This window comes from Trachurus japonicus, chromosome 15 (assembly GCF_045865225.1).
Source record: "Trachurus japonicus isolate A0001 chromosome 15, Traja_1.0".
NCBI classification, from domain to species: domain Eukaryota; kingdom Metazoa; phylum Chordata; class Actinopteri; order Carangiformes; family Carangidae; genus Trachurus; species Trachurus japonicus.
This window is the reverse complement of record NC_140921.1, coordinates 8,269,691-8,285,313: the sequence shown is the minus strand read 5'-3', so window position 1 is coordinate 8,285,313 and position 15,623 is coordinate 8,269,691. Positions and strand designations below refer to the sequence as shown.

Below are 15,623 nucleotides of genomic sequence, written 5' to 3'. Positions count from 1 at the left end.
ATATATATATATATGATGATTCACAGTTGCACTACAGCCAGAGTAAAGATGAGAATTCTTCTAAGCTGTCTCCTGGGCTTTCATTATTAACTGATAATGTTACAGAAAGCACTAAATTATTGTAATAACATTAGATTCAGATATGCATTATAAACATGTCAATTACTTAGACAAACCACCTTCATGACATAAGTTGCAAACTGGTGCATTAGACAAGACCAGACTGACACAGACGATAAAACAGTCAAGAAGAATATCCAGGTTGTTTTCCACCAGTTTTCCACCGGGCAAGACCAGACTGACACACACACGAGAAAACAGTTACTTTTTGCATCAATGAGTTTGTTGTTTGTTCGTATTTTCACAAGGCAAATTACTCAAAATGACTGAGTATGGCCACTGAAATCACATGGTACATGGGTGAAGGTGCAAGTTGTTTAAGTAAAATTAAAGTAAACATGTAGCACCTCTGACATTAAAATACATGCTGTTATCTCTGGTCACTGTGACCAATAAGAGAGGAAACGACTCAAGATGGCTGAAGATTACAATGGCCCTGAGGGCTCAACACACTGCCAAATGCAAACACACCAACACATTTAAAGGGATAGTTCAAAATTTTGGGCAAATTGGCCCATTGCCATAATCCCTATAGTTTTAGTAGAGTAGGTTTGTTACCTTTAATTGTCGGTGCAAGCTACTCTTAGAACGGCGGAGCAGAGCCACAAGCTGCTCAGAGCTACGCTACAGAGGCTAATGGGATTTCTTGGTTTTCTTGGTAGTGGAACGTTACGAGAGTGAGTTGTTTTAGAGGCAAATGCAGAGACTGCTTGCCGAAAAACTGCCCTCGACAGGAACACGCATCAACAGTGACAGACATATCAGCAGAATGATGTCAACTTATAGGCAGTCGCTCCATAGACAGAGAAAGAAGGAGAGAGGGAAATACAGGTAGATATGAAGTTATACAGGTTATAAATAGGATTCAATCATACCTGTTTTTTTCTTTGTTATATTTTTTCTACATTGTTTCTCAATAAACTAAGTGACATACTGCTTGTTTATTTTAAATAAATGTCAACATTCTGTTTACACTGGTTTTGCATGTCACACAGGGATGAACCAACACAAACAAATTAATGTGCAATAATGCGACGGTGAAACAGTGTCTGTGCTGACTGTTTGGCTATTTTTTATGTTCCCATGTTATCTATGTTTTATGTTAGAATTGTGTTTGCAGCTTATGTGACACTGCTGTTGAAGGAAAATTTCCTGCAAAGGACAATAAAGTTGATTCTGAAACAACACTCTACACACCTGCATAGTTTTCATAAATTTGTATAGATAACCAGCTCTCTTTTCCTCATCAGCAGAGGTCACATCATGAAGAACCTCCTTCATATCATGCTAGTTTGTTCAGTTTCATGTTATTATAGTGTTTGGATTCAGAGGAGAAACAACAGACTCTGCTCAAAGAAACTCATGCAGGTTGTGATCCAGCAGCTTTCAAAGGTAAAGTTTCTGTTGCACGTATCTCACATGTAGGCTATAACCTTTTGAATCAATACTGTTAAGTTTTTGATACATAACAAGGGGCTGGACTGAAGCTGTACAGTCATCTCTACCGGGTAGTTGATGTTTTTTCACCTCTCTTAAGACCAGTGAACTGAGATTGTTGCTAAAATGCTGGATCACTATAAGATTATTTCTTTATCATAGTTTTACCATATTTGTGTGAACAGATAGTGTGGTCTCTGACACGTGAAGTTCATATTGAGCCACTTAACGATCCCTCAAATGTCAGGTTTCACTGGAAGATGGAAGATTTGTACATCACCAACACATCACTGAACAGAAGTTACAATGGCTGCATCATCCACTACTATATCATCAACCCCAGCACTGATCGTCTCTTCAAAGAAGCCATCGTGTATGTGGTGCAGTGGATTGTCATCTGTCTTGGTCTCCCTTTGACCCTTGCGGCCATCTATGGAGTTTACTCACTGGTGAGAACATTTTGACTGATATTTGTACATTTGTTCTTTCTTTTACTTATTCACTGCATGTCTTATGTCTGTGTTAAAGTCTGGAGTCTGTGGAGGATGTTGGTCTGTTGGTTGAGGGCATACATGGATAGGTTTAGGCAGTAACACTACTTGATTAGGTTTAAAGGTTCTTGGTTAGGGTCAGAAAAATAAAAATAAAATAATTAGGTCAATCTAATTGGGGGGCATAATAAGCGTTTACTGTAAAAAAAAAAAAAAAAAAAAAAAATTGAATATTCCCCCCAAAAAACAAAAAACAACTGTATGTGCTACAGTTTTGCAACTTTCACCCCAAAATATATCCAAGTAGTTTAGAAACCCTTGTACCAAATTTGCTACACTGCATTTTCAGACCGTCCTCCACAAAATTTAAGGTAAGGTATGTTAAGCAGTGGAGAATGCACAGAATACCACCATCTTGTGTCCAAAGATATGAATTGCAAAAACAGAAAATAATTCCTGCAGTCGGTTGCCAGACCATTGTTAAGTATAACGCACCGTTATACACCGTTATAGATCAGAGAGGAGAAGAACTATGCAGGACATTTATCTTATGTTTCATTTTTACCTGCATTAAACAGCTTCATTATAATTGTGATGTTAGATAAATGACTTGTAACTTGTTACGGGGCGAATGGAGCCTCCTCGCTTACACAATTGCAGTCAGTGTAAGAATGGTGGTGGTGTCAGGGGTTGTTTTTAGGGGCTTTTTGCCTTTCATGTACAGGATAGTTGAGAGAGTCAGGAAATGAGAGGCAGAGGAAGGGGAATGACACGCAGGATAGGTCTCTTGTTACTCAGATTTGCCTAATTTTGCCCAAAATTGCTCAGCCCTGACCATTACAAGAGGTTTGAGAAGAAAAACATCTTCAGGGCATCTAACATGTGTTTACTGTTTACTTTGTTTAATCTTCTCATTATTTTCCGGCAGGTCAAAAATGATCACGTTCCTCCGATCTTCATCCTCAACCTTCTAATTTCTGACCTCATTCAGCTCTGCTGCCTTACCGCTGAAGTGGCCAAACCTGACACTGACATGAAAATTCCCTCATTTAAAGGAATCAATGATAAGATTTACTTTTTTGGACTGACGACCAGCATTGGCTTCATGATGTGTATCGCCCTGGAAAGGTAGCTATCATTTTATTGTACACTGTGTGTGTATTTTATTTCATCCACAAAGACGATCTGTGTGTCTGTGTATTACAGGTATCTGGTCGTCGCCTGGCCGCTGTGGTACCGCTTCAGACGAAACATCAAGACTTCTGTTGTGGTCTCTGTCGTGGTCTGGGTCATTATTCTTGTCCTTAACCTCGTCGTCGGTTTCAGTTTTTCTGAAAAGTCCAGGGAAATCATCTATGCTGTCTTCCTCCTCCTTCCCCTCCCTCTCTTCATATTCTTCCTGTTTGGGACCATTAAAGCTCTGTCTGCAGCCACTAGTGTCCCTCCTGCTGAAAAACGTAGAATTGTGGCCATTTTGGTTTTGGTGCTACTCATTTACACACTGTTGTTCCTGCCGACCATCATTTTGATCCTTGTAAGAAAAGTCAGGTATAACACGGACCTCTGGTATCTCTCTTTTCTTTTCATAAAGCTCAGTCCTCTTGCAGATTTATTTTTGTATATTTTGTTAAGGAAAGGAACCACAGACAAGTTTTTGGCCTCAGTGTGTTGTTGCAGGATGGACAGTGACACTGATACCAGCAGACCAGCAGCATGATCACAGGTTGTTAGACAGAGAGACAGAAGGAGGAAAAAACAGAGGAAGTAAAGGAGGCAAATAAGACAAACTGACCAAACCACAATCAGCTTGAAAAGAAGCAATAAATTCACTTATCCTCCATTGCCTTCATTTCATCCTGTAATCCTGGTCTGTAACTGGATATTTTCTGTTTTGTGTTCTGTTTTTGTTCCATTCTCTTAGTATGCCTTTACTAATATTTTTTAATGCAATTACTCTGTTCAGCACACCAACCCCACAGTTGATCATCATCTATCTATACACAGTTTCTCCAGGTAGAAATATGTAAAGAAAGAAAAATAGAAGAAGAGATGCAGGCAAGAAGAGACGATGGGGTTCAAAACATGTACATAAATTGCTAAAGTTTATGTGTGTATTAGTAAAAGCTGAGATAACCAGCAGGATCACTATAGCCACAAATCTCTAACTCTTAACATCTGTATTTTTGTCTGTTCTGTATGTTTTTCTTTCTTCCTTCTTATCAATGGCATATTTTTTTATTCTCTGTAATTTTCTATATAATTTCTTAATAAACTAAACAACATGTAGTTTGTTTGATGTTATTCACCATGAGATTTTTGTTTGTTTAGCAAATCATTTATGAACCAATAAAACCAACTTTAAAAGGTTAATACAGTCTGAGAGGTCATGCACCCAACTACTTTCACAATCATTTCTATTTATCACCTCCTCTCTCTTCCTTAGTAGCAAAGATCACATCCTCACCAGTAACCTCTTTCATAACATATTAGGCAACATTGCTGCATCAAAACTGTGCAAATGCAGAGGAGAAACAACAGCTTCTGCTAAAAGAAACACACCAGGCCAGGACTGTATCTGCACTTAAACACATTTGAACTTGAACTGGCTCCCCCTCCCACTTTGACCAGCGATTCCATGAACTCTTCCTCATCTCAAAGCTGGTGAAGAGTGGATATGTGTGGCTCCACATTGTCATCAGACTTTTGAACAGCTTCTTCCCAAAGGCCATACACTCCCTGCACCGAAATCACTGATTCACTGATGCACTTTTGCACTTTGCCATTGCACTGTTATTTTTAGCCTATTCATATATTTTAGTTATTTAGTTATTTCCCTGCTGGCCAGATTGGTTGTGTGTGTATGTAATTTTGTGTATATATATTTGTTTACATTTGTTGACACTGGCAATTTTGTTGTATTCTTTTACAATGACAATAAAGCTTCTATCTATCTGTCCGTATCCGGACTTTGAAAAGAATATGCAAGAAAATGCATCTATTCTGCAGAAGGAACAAGTCAGACTTGGAGGAAGTCCCTGCTTTTTTCTCATAAAATTGCCACTAAATTCTCCTCATATTATGACTTTATTCTTGTAAATTTACAACTTCATTCTCTCAACATTAGTAACCTTTTTTTTTCTTTTTTAACATATCGTGCTGATGTTGGAACTGCCAATTTGCAGGCTGTGTTCAGGGAAATCAATTTCTTTAAGATTTTTTTAACCAAAATTGACCTCCGGAATATAAAAAAGAAAACATCTCTGTTCACTTCCTGAGAGGCAGAGATAAGAAGAAGCAGAAATTTGATGACAAATCGCCTTCATGACACAAGTTGCAAATTGTTGCATTAGACAAGACCAGACTGACACAGACGAGAAAACTGTGAAGAGGATTATCCAGGTTGTTTTCCACCAGCTTTCAAAGGTAACGTTTTGTCACGTTATTTTTCTCAATCTATTTCTAATGTCATTCAGTAAAGCTGTAACGTTACTGACGACCACTGACTGTAGGTGGACAGTAAACTACAGTTAGTGTCTTTTTTCCTCTATCTTGCCTTTAATATCATCAACTTGATTTTTGTGCTGGATGCTGGATTAATTAAAATAACACTCAAGTGTAGTTATACCGTGTTGATGCTTTGGTAGGAAATCAATGTAACGATATAAGAAACTTAAATTCATCATCGCAGTCAATATCCTGTAGCAAAAGCTCAATGCTGCATGCATAGCCTAGAGTGTATATATATAGTATATGAGTACATGTATGTATGCATATATTTTATTTTATTGTATGCTTATTTCTTTATTTTACTGTCTTTGTCCCTTTTCTTTTAAATTTTTTTTTTTTTTATGTCACCATGAACTTTTTCATTTTTTTAAATGTTTTTCACGACAAAATAGCCTATACATTTTGTGGGATCGCTCCAATGGCTAAAAAGAAACATGTGTAATGGAACATGAAACAACGACTTGTGCAATCCTGCAATAAAGTATAAAAAAGAAAAAATGCTGATAGTCCTCTCTCCATAATAATATATTATCTTGATAATATAATCATTATGACCAGAATCACCACATCAACAGTGAGTATAGCTGAAGTATTTTCTACTGAGAAGACAAAGCTGTTAATTCAACACACCAGCAGGATTGCTCATTAGACCCGAGTGCCAGATTCACCTCACAACTTTACTGTCACTGAACGATGTGAAGTCTAAATTGAAATACATGCTCTTCTGTCTAACAACAGATTTTATAGGAAGATGGAAGATTTCTACATTAACAACTCCTCACTGGACAAAAGCTACAATAACAGAAACATCGAGTACAATCAAACCGACATAAGTGGGAAAGTTTTATTCATTGTGAACGTAGTGACGTGCATCATCACCAGTATCGGCCTCCCACTGACCCTAGTGGCCATCTATGGACTTTATACTCAGGTGAGAACTCAGTTCATGACTGAATGACTGATGAAAAATTCACGAGTGCAGTTCTTAGCAGAACAAGATGAAAACATGTCATCAGCTCACAACATGTTTCCAAACTGTGTTTACTCTTCTCAATGTTTTCCTGCAGGTCAGAGATGGTCAGGTGGCTCCGATCTACATCATCAATCTTCTCATTTCTGACCTCATTCAGTTTTGCACCATGATCATTGATGTGGCAAAACCTGAGAATTACACGACCGCAAACATCTCCAATTTAATTTACGTGTATGGTCTGATGGCCAGTGTTTGCTTCATGGTGTGCATCGCCCTGGAAAGGTAGCTATAGCTGTGTGTAGCTTTTCTCTGTCTGAACATTTTATTTCATCATAATTCAGATGCTCCACAAAGACGATGTGTGTGTCTGTGTATTACAGGTATTTGGTCATCGCCTGGCCGCTGTGGTACCGCTTCAGAAGAAACATCAAGACCTCTGTGGTGGTCTCTGTCGTGGTCTGGATCCTTCCTCTTCCCTTCGTTTTACCCTTCAGTTTTGATCATTATGGGGCCATGCATATCATCATAAGTGTCTTCTTCCTCCTCCCCCTCCCTCTGTTCATCTTCTCCCTGTCTGGGACCATTAAAGCTCTGTCTGCAGCCATCAGTGTCCCTCCTGATGAAAAACGACGAATTGTGGCCATTTTGGTTTTGGTGCAACTCATTTACACACTGTTGTTCCTGCCACTCATCATTATGTTCCTTGTAGAAGAAGCAAAGAATCATGATACTTTCCCATATGTTGCTGACAGTTTGGCGAAGCTCAGTCCTCTTGCAGACTTGTTTCTCTATGTTTTCAGTAGGAAAGGAGCTGCAGACAAGTTTTTGGCCTTTGTGTGTCGTTGCAAGATGAACAGTGACAGTGACATCAGCATGAATGATACCAGCTTGACAACAGCTACTTGAACTTGAGCTTACAGGCAGGAAAAATGGAGGAAGAAATGTACAGGAACAAATCAGATACTGTTGTCCTTTGACTTGACTTTCAACATCACGTCACTGTAACACAAAGTTATGTTTTCTCTTTTTGTCAATTAAAAGTTGATGCTAATTATTATATTATCAAGTCATCACTTTAATAGCTGATATAATCAGTAGCTTGATCACTCTGCCATTATAACCACATCTCTCATTTTTACATCTTTGTTTGTTTTCTGCTTGTTTAACTTTTGCACAGTTATAATGAGTTTCCAACTAGAGCTGTAGTTTTTGTTGTAAGTTCATTGAACATTATTGTTTTTATTAATAAACTAAAAAACATACAACTTTTTGGTAAGGCTTTCTTTTATCAATTTTAAATTTGATCAGTCTCACTATATTTTGTCATCATGGCACCATTAAATATGAGTTTTATTCTAACTACAATAAAATGAACTGTGGTGTCTGTTACGCTAAAGAGCTTTTTTCTCCTCTTTCTTCTTTTTTGACTTTGTTTGTTTGCTGATAAAAGGAAGATTGCATAGTTTTTAATATAACCTGATTTATGATAGGATAGGCAAAATAAACTAACCTACAACATTTCGGTCTAAATGTACACTTTCTTTATTTACTTATTGTTTACTTTGATTTTCTGTTCTCGTGCTTTTTCTTAGACCTTGTCAGGCTGCTGTATTTATGTTGAGCTTTAATTCCTATTGTACAATGAGGTGCCATGTCAAGACCGAAATAAACTAAACTACATTAAAAGAACACAGGAAGACACAGACACAGAGAAGCAAGACACAAATACAGTTTATATATAGCAAGTTAGTTTATAACATGAATGTGACTCGCAGCAATAGAAAACCACATCTGACTTCCTCAGTGATGAAGATTAGATGAAGCAGAGATCACATCATTAAGGACCTCCCTCATGACTTATCATGCAGTGTTGCTCAATTTCACATTATCAGACTGTGAGGATTTAAAGGAGAAACAACAGACTGTGCTAAAAGAAACTAATCCAGGTTGTGCTCTTGTCCCACATTGAAGATCATCATCATCAGTATCGGCCTGCCACTGACCCTAGTGGCCATCTATCAACTGTACTCTCAGGTGAGAACTTAGTTCATGATGAAGAGTTTGATGACAAATTCATATGAGTGCAGTTTTCAGCAGAACAAGATAAAAACATGTCATCAGCTCACAATATGTTTCCAGCCACTGTGTTTACTCTTCTCAATGTTTTCCTACAGGTCAGAGATGGTCAGGTGGCTCCGATCTACATCATCAACCTTCTCATTTCTGATCTCATTCAACTCTGCTCCCTGATCTTTTATGTGGCAAAACCTGAGAATTTCATCATCGGAGAAATCCTTCGTTTTACATACATTTATGGTGCGGTGGCCAACGTTTGCTTCATGGTGTGTGTTTCCCTGGAAATGTAGCTATCAGTCTACTGAGTGTGTGTCTAACTTTCTCTGTCTGAACATTTCATTTCATTATAATTCAGATGCTCCACAAAGACGATGTGTGTGTCTGTGTATTACAGGTATTTGGTCATCGCCTGGCCGCTGTGGTACCACTTCAGACGAACCATCAAGACATCTGTTGTGGTCTGTGTTGTGGTCTGGACACTTCTTTTAGTCTTAGGTCCTGTTTACTATGCAGTGTTGCTCAATTTCACATTTTCAGACTGTGTGGATTTAAAGGGATATTCCGGTGTAAATTTAACCCATGGTCCAACGCACTATAACACCCTCGAGAGATGAAGTCTGCTAACCGCTAGCTTCTCTAGCTGTAGCAACTTTAGCAATGACCGCACCATAACAAACAGTGCAGTATACGGATCCACTAGCAACCGAGCAAAAAGCCACTTACAGCCACAAACAATGCTCAGAACAGCACCAAACGTCATCAACAGTACAAACAGGGTCCCAGCACATGACACGAGGCATCAATCTGTTAGCTTAGCCTGGTTTCTATTGAAAAGAGACGAAAACAACTCACCCACTCTGCTCCAGTTATACACTATGCAGCAACTTTCCGTGCCCAGCACAGAGTCCAGGCACTGACAACACGCGTCCGAGGCCGACTGGCAGCAGAAACATCTTGTTTCAGCGGCCACCGAGGGGGTGTCTAACTTGGTGTTACGGTGCGTTGGACCATGGGTTAAACTTACGCCGGAATATCCCTTTAAAGGAGAAACAACAGACAACTCATCCAGGTTGTGATCCAGCAGTTTCAAAGGTAAAGTTTGTGTTACATTACTTATAACCGGTTACATCAAAACTGTATAAAGTTAATAGTTCATAACAAGGGGACTGAACTGTAGCTGTACAGTCACCTATAGGTTATGTTTTTTTGTGAATGTCACTTTAATGATGTCCAGTCCTCTTTCTGTAGCCTGTTCAGCAGGAAAAGAGCTGTAGACAAGATTTTGGCCTGTGTGTTGTTGCAGGATGAACAGACAGAGATCTCAGCATGAATGACGTCAACTTATAGGCAGTCGCTCCATGTAGACAGGGAAAAAAGGAGAGAGAGGAAGAGATAGAGATCCACCTGGCGGCCCTGCTTCCGGCGGTCCAGCTCCACCTGGCGGTCCTGCTCCACCTGGCGGCCCTGCTTCCGGCGGTCCAGCTCCACCTGGCGGCCCTGCTTCCGGCGGTCCTGCTTCCGGCGGTCCTGCTTCCGGCGGTCCTGCTCCACCTGGCGGTCCTGCTCCATCTGGCGGTCCTGCTCCATCTGGCGGTCCTGCTTCCGGCGGTCCTGCTTCCGGCGGTTCTGCTCCATCTGGCGGTCCTGCTCCACCTGGCGGTCCTGCTTCCGGCGGTCCTGCTCCACCTGGTGGTCCTGCTCTACCTGGTGGTCCTGCTCCACCTGGCGGTCCTGCTCCACCTGGCGGTCCTGCTCCACCTAGCGGTCCTGCTCCATCTGGTGGTCCTGCTCCACCTGGCTGTCCTGCTCCACCTGGCGGTCCCGCTCCACCTGGCGGTCCTGCTCCACCTGGCAGTCCTGCTCCACCTGGCGGTCCTGCTTCCGGCGGTCCTGCTCCACCTGGCGGTCCTGCTCCGTCTGGCGGTCCTGCTCCACCTGGCGGTCCTGCTCCGTCTGGCGGTCCTGCTTCCGGCGGTCCTGCTCCACCTGGCGGTCCTGCTCCACCTGGCGGTCCTGCTTCCGGCGGTCCTGCTCCATCTGGTAGTCCTGCTCCACCTGGCGGTCCTGCTTCCGGCAGTCCTGCTCCATCTGGTGGTCCTGCTCCACCTGGCGGTCCTGCTCCACCTGGCGGTCCTGCTTCCGGCGGTCCTGCTCCATCTGGTAGTCCTGCTCCACCTGGCGGTCCTGCTCCACCTGGCGGCCCTGCTTCCGGCAGTCCTGCTCCATCTGGTGGTCCTGCTCCACCTGGCGGTCCTGCTCCATCTGTCGGTCCTGCTCCGTCTGGCGGTCCTGTTCCACCTGGCGGTCCTGCTCCACCTGGCGGTCCTGCTTCCGGCAGTCCTGCTCCACCTGGCGGTCCTGCTCCACCTGGCGGTCCTGCTTCCGGTGGTCCTGCTCCATCTGGTAGTCCTGCTCCATCAAGCTGTTCCTGCTGCAATCGTTTTATATAACACTTGTTAAAATGTTTTTTGTGTTCATCTTTTTGTGTCATTGTTGTGTGAGCTACAGGACTAACTTGAATTTCCCTGCTAGGGATGAATAAAGTATTATCTATCTCTCTCTATCTAAATAAGGTCCAGGTGTCAAAAAACCGGAGTTCCCCTTTAAGCAGGTTAGGTTACTTTTTTGTATGTTTTTTTTTCTACATTGTTTCTCAATAAACTGCTTGTTTACCGTTATTAAATGTCAACATCCTGCTTACAACGTATTTCCTGGTCACACAGTTGTGAACTAACACAAACGAATTAATGTCAGCGTTCAGAGAAGTCATGTACCTGCATCGTTTTCATAACTGTTTGTATAGATAACCATCTGATTTCCTCATCAGCAGAGGTCACATCATGAAGAACCTCCCTCATAACTAATGATGCTACATTGCTGAATTACACATTATTAGACTGTGAGGATTTAGAGGAGAAACAACAGACTCTGCTAAAAGAAACTCATCCAGGTTGTGATCCAGCAGCTTCAAAGGTAAGGTTTCTGTTACATATCTTTCTGAGCTGTGAAGATTCATAACAATGGGACTGGACTGTAGCTGCACAGTCGCTTACAGTTGTGAAAATAAATATTTGATCCCCTGGACAGTCTATAGTTTTATGGTTAGTTTATTTTAACAGAGAGACAGAATATCAACAAAAACAATTAATAAACAATACCATCATATAAAGGTTATAAATTAATTTACATTTGATTAGGTGAGATAAGGGCAAAAATCTGAAGGGGGTCAAATACTTATTTTCCCCGCTGTACAGTTATGTTTTTTTTTCTAATGTCTTAAGTGAACTGAGTTTGGTGTAAAATGCTCCATCACTCTTAGATTTATCCTGTATTATAATTTTATATTTGTGTGAACGGCATTTAACAGGTTTAGTATTAACATTGAATGAATTGAAGTGGGTTTTAAAAACTGGTCTTGTCTCACATTGGAGACTGTACAGAAGTTGTAGTTGATGGAAAACAATCAAAAAGTGTTAAATGTTCAAATCCTAAAAAAAACAAAATAAATCAGTGATGTAAATAAAGAACAATAAAATTAAAGGGGAGATATTGAGTCAGACTGGCCAAAAGCCTGACTGAATGTAAATGTTTCCTGAAGCCATCACAGGATGGATCACAGACAGAGAGCTCCATAGATTTGGAAGCCATGACTTGAAAAGTCACAGGTCTCGTTGTAGGTTTGAGGAATGACCTCACAGTTTGACTCAATAGACCCGACGACCAGATTTATTCACCTCACAACTTTAGTAGTATCACTGATGTGAGGTCTACATTAAAATACATGCTCTTCTCTCTGACAACAAATTTTATAGGAAGATGGAAGATTCCTACATTAACAACTCCTCAATGGACAAAAGCTACAATAACAGCAATCTGAGTACGGAGTACGACAATGGAGGAAACATCAACAACACCAGCATCAGTACAGAAGCTTTATTCATCAGGAATGTGGTGTTGTACATCATCATCAGTATCGGCCTGCCACTGACCCTAGTGGCCATCTATCAACTTTACTCTCTGGTGAGAATTCAGTTCATGACTGAGGAAGAGTCTGATGACAAATTCATGAGTGCAGTTTTCAGCAGAACAAGATAAAAACATGTCATCAGCTCACAACATGTTTCCAACCACTGTGTTTACTCTTCTCAATGTTTTCCTGCAGGTCAGAGATGGTCACGTGGCTCCGATCTACATCATCAACCTTCTCATTTCTGACCTCATTCAACTCTGCACCATGATTGTTGAGGTGGCAGAACCTCAACATTGCATCATTGGAGACATCCTTCGTTTTACATATCTTTATGGTGCGGTGGCCAGTGTTGGATTCATGATGTGTGTTTCCCTGGAAAGGTAGCTATCAGTCTACTCAGTGTGTGTGTAACTTTTCTCTGTTTGAACATTTTATTTCATCATAATTCAGATGCTCCACAAAGACGATCTGTGTGTCTGTGTATTACAGGTATCTGGTCATCGCCTGGCCGCTGTGGTACCGCTTCAGACGAACCATCAAGACCTCTGTTATGATCTGTGTCGTGGTCTGGACACTTCTTTTAGTCTTAGGTCTTGTTTACCATTTTGTGATTAACAATTATTTCAAGCGAATCACCTATGCACTTATTTTCCTCCTTCCCTTCCCTCTGTTCATCTTCACCCTGTTTGGGACCATTAAAGCTCTGTCTGCAGCCATCAGTGTCCCTTCTAATGAAAAACAGCGAATTGTGGCCATTTTGGTTTTGGTGCTACTTATTTACACACTGTTGTTCCTGCCCAGCATCATTATGTTCCTTGTAGAAGAAGCAAAGTATCATGATACTTTCCCAATTGCCTCTGACCTTTTTCTAAGGTTGAGTCCTCTTGCAGACTTGTTTCTCTATGTTTTCAGTAGGAAAGAAGCTGCAGACAAGTTCTTGGCCTGTGTGTGTCGTTGCAGGATGAATAGTGACAGAGATATCAGCATGAATGATATTAACTCATAAGCAGTCGGTCCAGTAAAAGAAGGAGAAAAGGAAAAATGGAGGAAGAAATGTACAGGAACAAATCAGATACTGCTGTCTTCTGACATGATTTTTGTCAATTAAAAGTTGATGCTAATTATTATTATATTATCAATTCATCACTTTAATAGCTGAGATAATCTGCAACGTGATCTCTCATTCTCATCTTTGTCTGATTTCTGCTTATTTAACTTTTACATACTGTATAAAGAGTTTCCAACTACAGCTGTAGTTTTTGTTATAAGTTCTTTCAACATTATTTTTTTAATAAACTAAAAAGAAACATTTAACTTTTTCGTAATCAATTTTAAATTTGATCAGTCTCACTCATATTCTGGCACCATTAAAAATTAACGTTATTCTAACTACAATACAAACAACACAGGAAGACACATTAAGTTTCTAGTTTATAACATGAATGTGACTCCCAGCAATGAATTCACTAGAAAACCACATCTGTCTTCCTCAGTGGTGAAGATTAGATGAGGCAGAGATCACATCATTAAAGGGATAGTTCACCCTCCTCTTCCTGGTCCGTCCAAATGGGACGAACCAGGAAGAGGAGCTTCCGCTACAAACAAGCTTGAAACATAGACTTATTAGATTTTTTTCGGAACAATTTCGCATTTCGGGGCTTCAATACAAGACGGACATTACATACGAGCAGCATGGAGGTATTTGGATGTTTTTTGGTGTGTCTTTTTGTTACGAAGAAAAGTGGTATCCATTTGCAACCGTTATATGGACATGCAGTGCTATGCCGAGACCCCCTGTAACTCAGAGAAGCCACGGAGGACTCTGAAACTTCTCCCAGCCCTTAGTCGACATGAGGGTGAGTAGATGAGTGCAATATGAATTTTGGGTGAACTATCCCTTTAAGGACCTCCCTCTTATCATGCACTCTTCCCATGGCAGTAACATCGACTACAGATGCTCCACAAAGACGATCTGTGTGTCTGTGTATTACAGGTATTTGGTCATCGCCTGGCCGCTGTGGTACCGCTTCAGACGAAACATCAAGACCTCTGTTGTGGTCTGTGTCGTGGTCTGGATCCTTCCTCTTCAGTTTGGGAGTTTATCCTGAGGCCATGGGAATAATTTTTGTCTTCCTCCTCCTTCCCTTCCCTCTGTTCATGTTCTTCCTGTATGGGACCATTAAAGCTCTGTCTGCAGCCATCAGTGTCCCTCCTGCTGAAAAACGACGAATTGTGGCCATTTTGGTTTTGGTGCTACTTATTTATTTACACACTGTTGTTCCTGCTCACCATCATTTGGAGGTGTTATTATCCCTTGAGTGTAGTGACTGTCACTTTGATAATGCTCAGTCCTCTTGCAGACTTGTTTCTGTATGTTTTCAGTAGGAAAGGAGCTGCAGACAAGTTTTTGGCCTTTGTGTGTCGTTGCAGGATGAACAGTGACAGAGATATCAGCATGAATGATGTCAACTTATAGGTCTTATAGTCTTATAACTTACTGTGTAGTCGCTCCATGTAGACAGAGAAAGAAGGAGGGAGACAAATAAAAAGACAGAGATGCAGTTGTTGTTGTTGTTATATATTTATTTTGACGTAGGCTACTGCTTGTTTACCTTTGTTAAATGTCACCAGTCTGCTACAACTTCTATAGCAAATGGTTTTCCTGGTCACACAGTTGTGAACCAACACAAACAAATTAATGTCAGCAGAGAAGTCATGAACCTGCAGAGTTTTCATAAGTATTTGTATAGATTACTATCTGTTTTCCACAGTAGCAGAGGTCACATCATAAAGAACCTCCCTCATAACGTTTCATGCTACATTGCTGAATTTCACATTATTAGACTGTGTGGTTTCAGAGGAGAAACAACAGACTCTGCTAAAAGGAACTTGTGATCCAGCAGCTTTCAAAAGTAAAGTTTATATTACATTACTTCCCTCACTTTATTTATAACCTTTTAAATCAGAGCTGTGAAGTTTTTGACAGATAACAAGGGACTGGACTGTTGCTGTAGCCTATAGTCACTTACAGTGGGGAAAATACGTTTTT

The 15,623-nt window shown here is 40.7% G+C and overlaps 2 protein-coding genes across 2 annotated transcripts in view; both read left to right on the top strand.

The window, feature by feature from the left end:
• LOC146973147 (G protein-coupled receptor 4-like) overlaps nucleotides 1-7,434 on the top strand; it is a 21,944-nt gene extending 14,510 nt beyond the window's left edge. The window contains exons 2-4 of the mRNA XM_085799070.1: nucleotides 6,294-6,486; nucleotides 6,623-6,810; nucleotides 6,909-7,434. Of these exons, the coding sequence (XP_085655196.1) occupies nucleotides 6,307-6,486; nucleotides 6,623-6,810; nucleotides 6,909-7,434 (894 nt within the window). The 5' untranslated portion in view covers nucleotides 6,294-6,306. The remainder of the gene's footprint in view (nucleotides 1-6,293; nucleotides 6,487-6,622; nucleotides 6,811-6,908) is intronic.
• Nucleotides 7,435-12,420: 4,986 nt separating this feature from the next.
• Nucleotides 12,421-13,580, top strand: LOC146973146 (G protein-coupled receptor 4-like). The gene is made up of 3 exons (XM_085799069.1): nucleotides 12,421-12,624; nucleotides 12,767-12,954; nucleotides 13,064-13,580. The coding sequence occupies exons 1-3, from the start codon at nucleotides 12,421-12,423 to the stop codon at nucleotides 13,578-13,580; spliced, it is 909 nt and encodes a 302-aa protein (XP_085655195.1).
• The last annotated feature ends 2,043 nt before the right edge of the window (nucleotides 13,581-15,623 follow it).

Excerpts from the sequence above, each read along its gene's own strand:
- LOC146973146 (XM_085799069.1), top strand. The coding sequence starts at position 12,421 with ATGGAAGATTCCTACATTAACAACTCCTCAATGGACAAAAGCTACAAT. Across the intron at positions 12,625-12,766 it reads TCTATCAACTTTACTCTCTG|GTCAGAGATGGTCACGTGGC; the intron begins GTGAGAATTCAG and ends GTTTTCCTGCAG. Across the intron at positions 12,955-13,063 it reads ATGTGTGTTTCCCTGGAAAG|GTATCTGGTCATCGCCTGGC; the intron begins GTAGCTATCAGT and ends TGTGTATTACAG.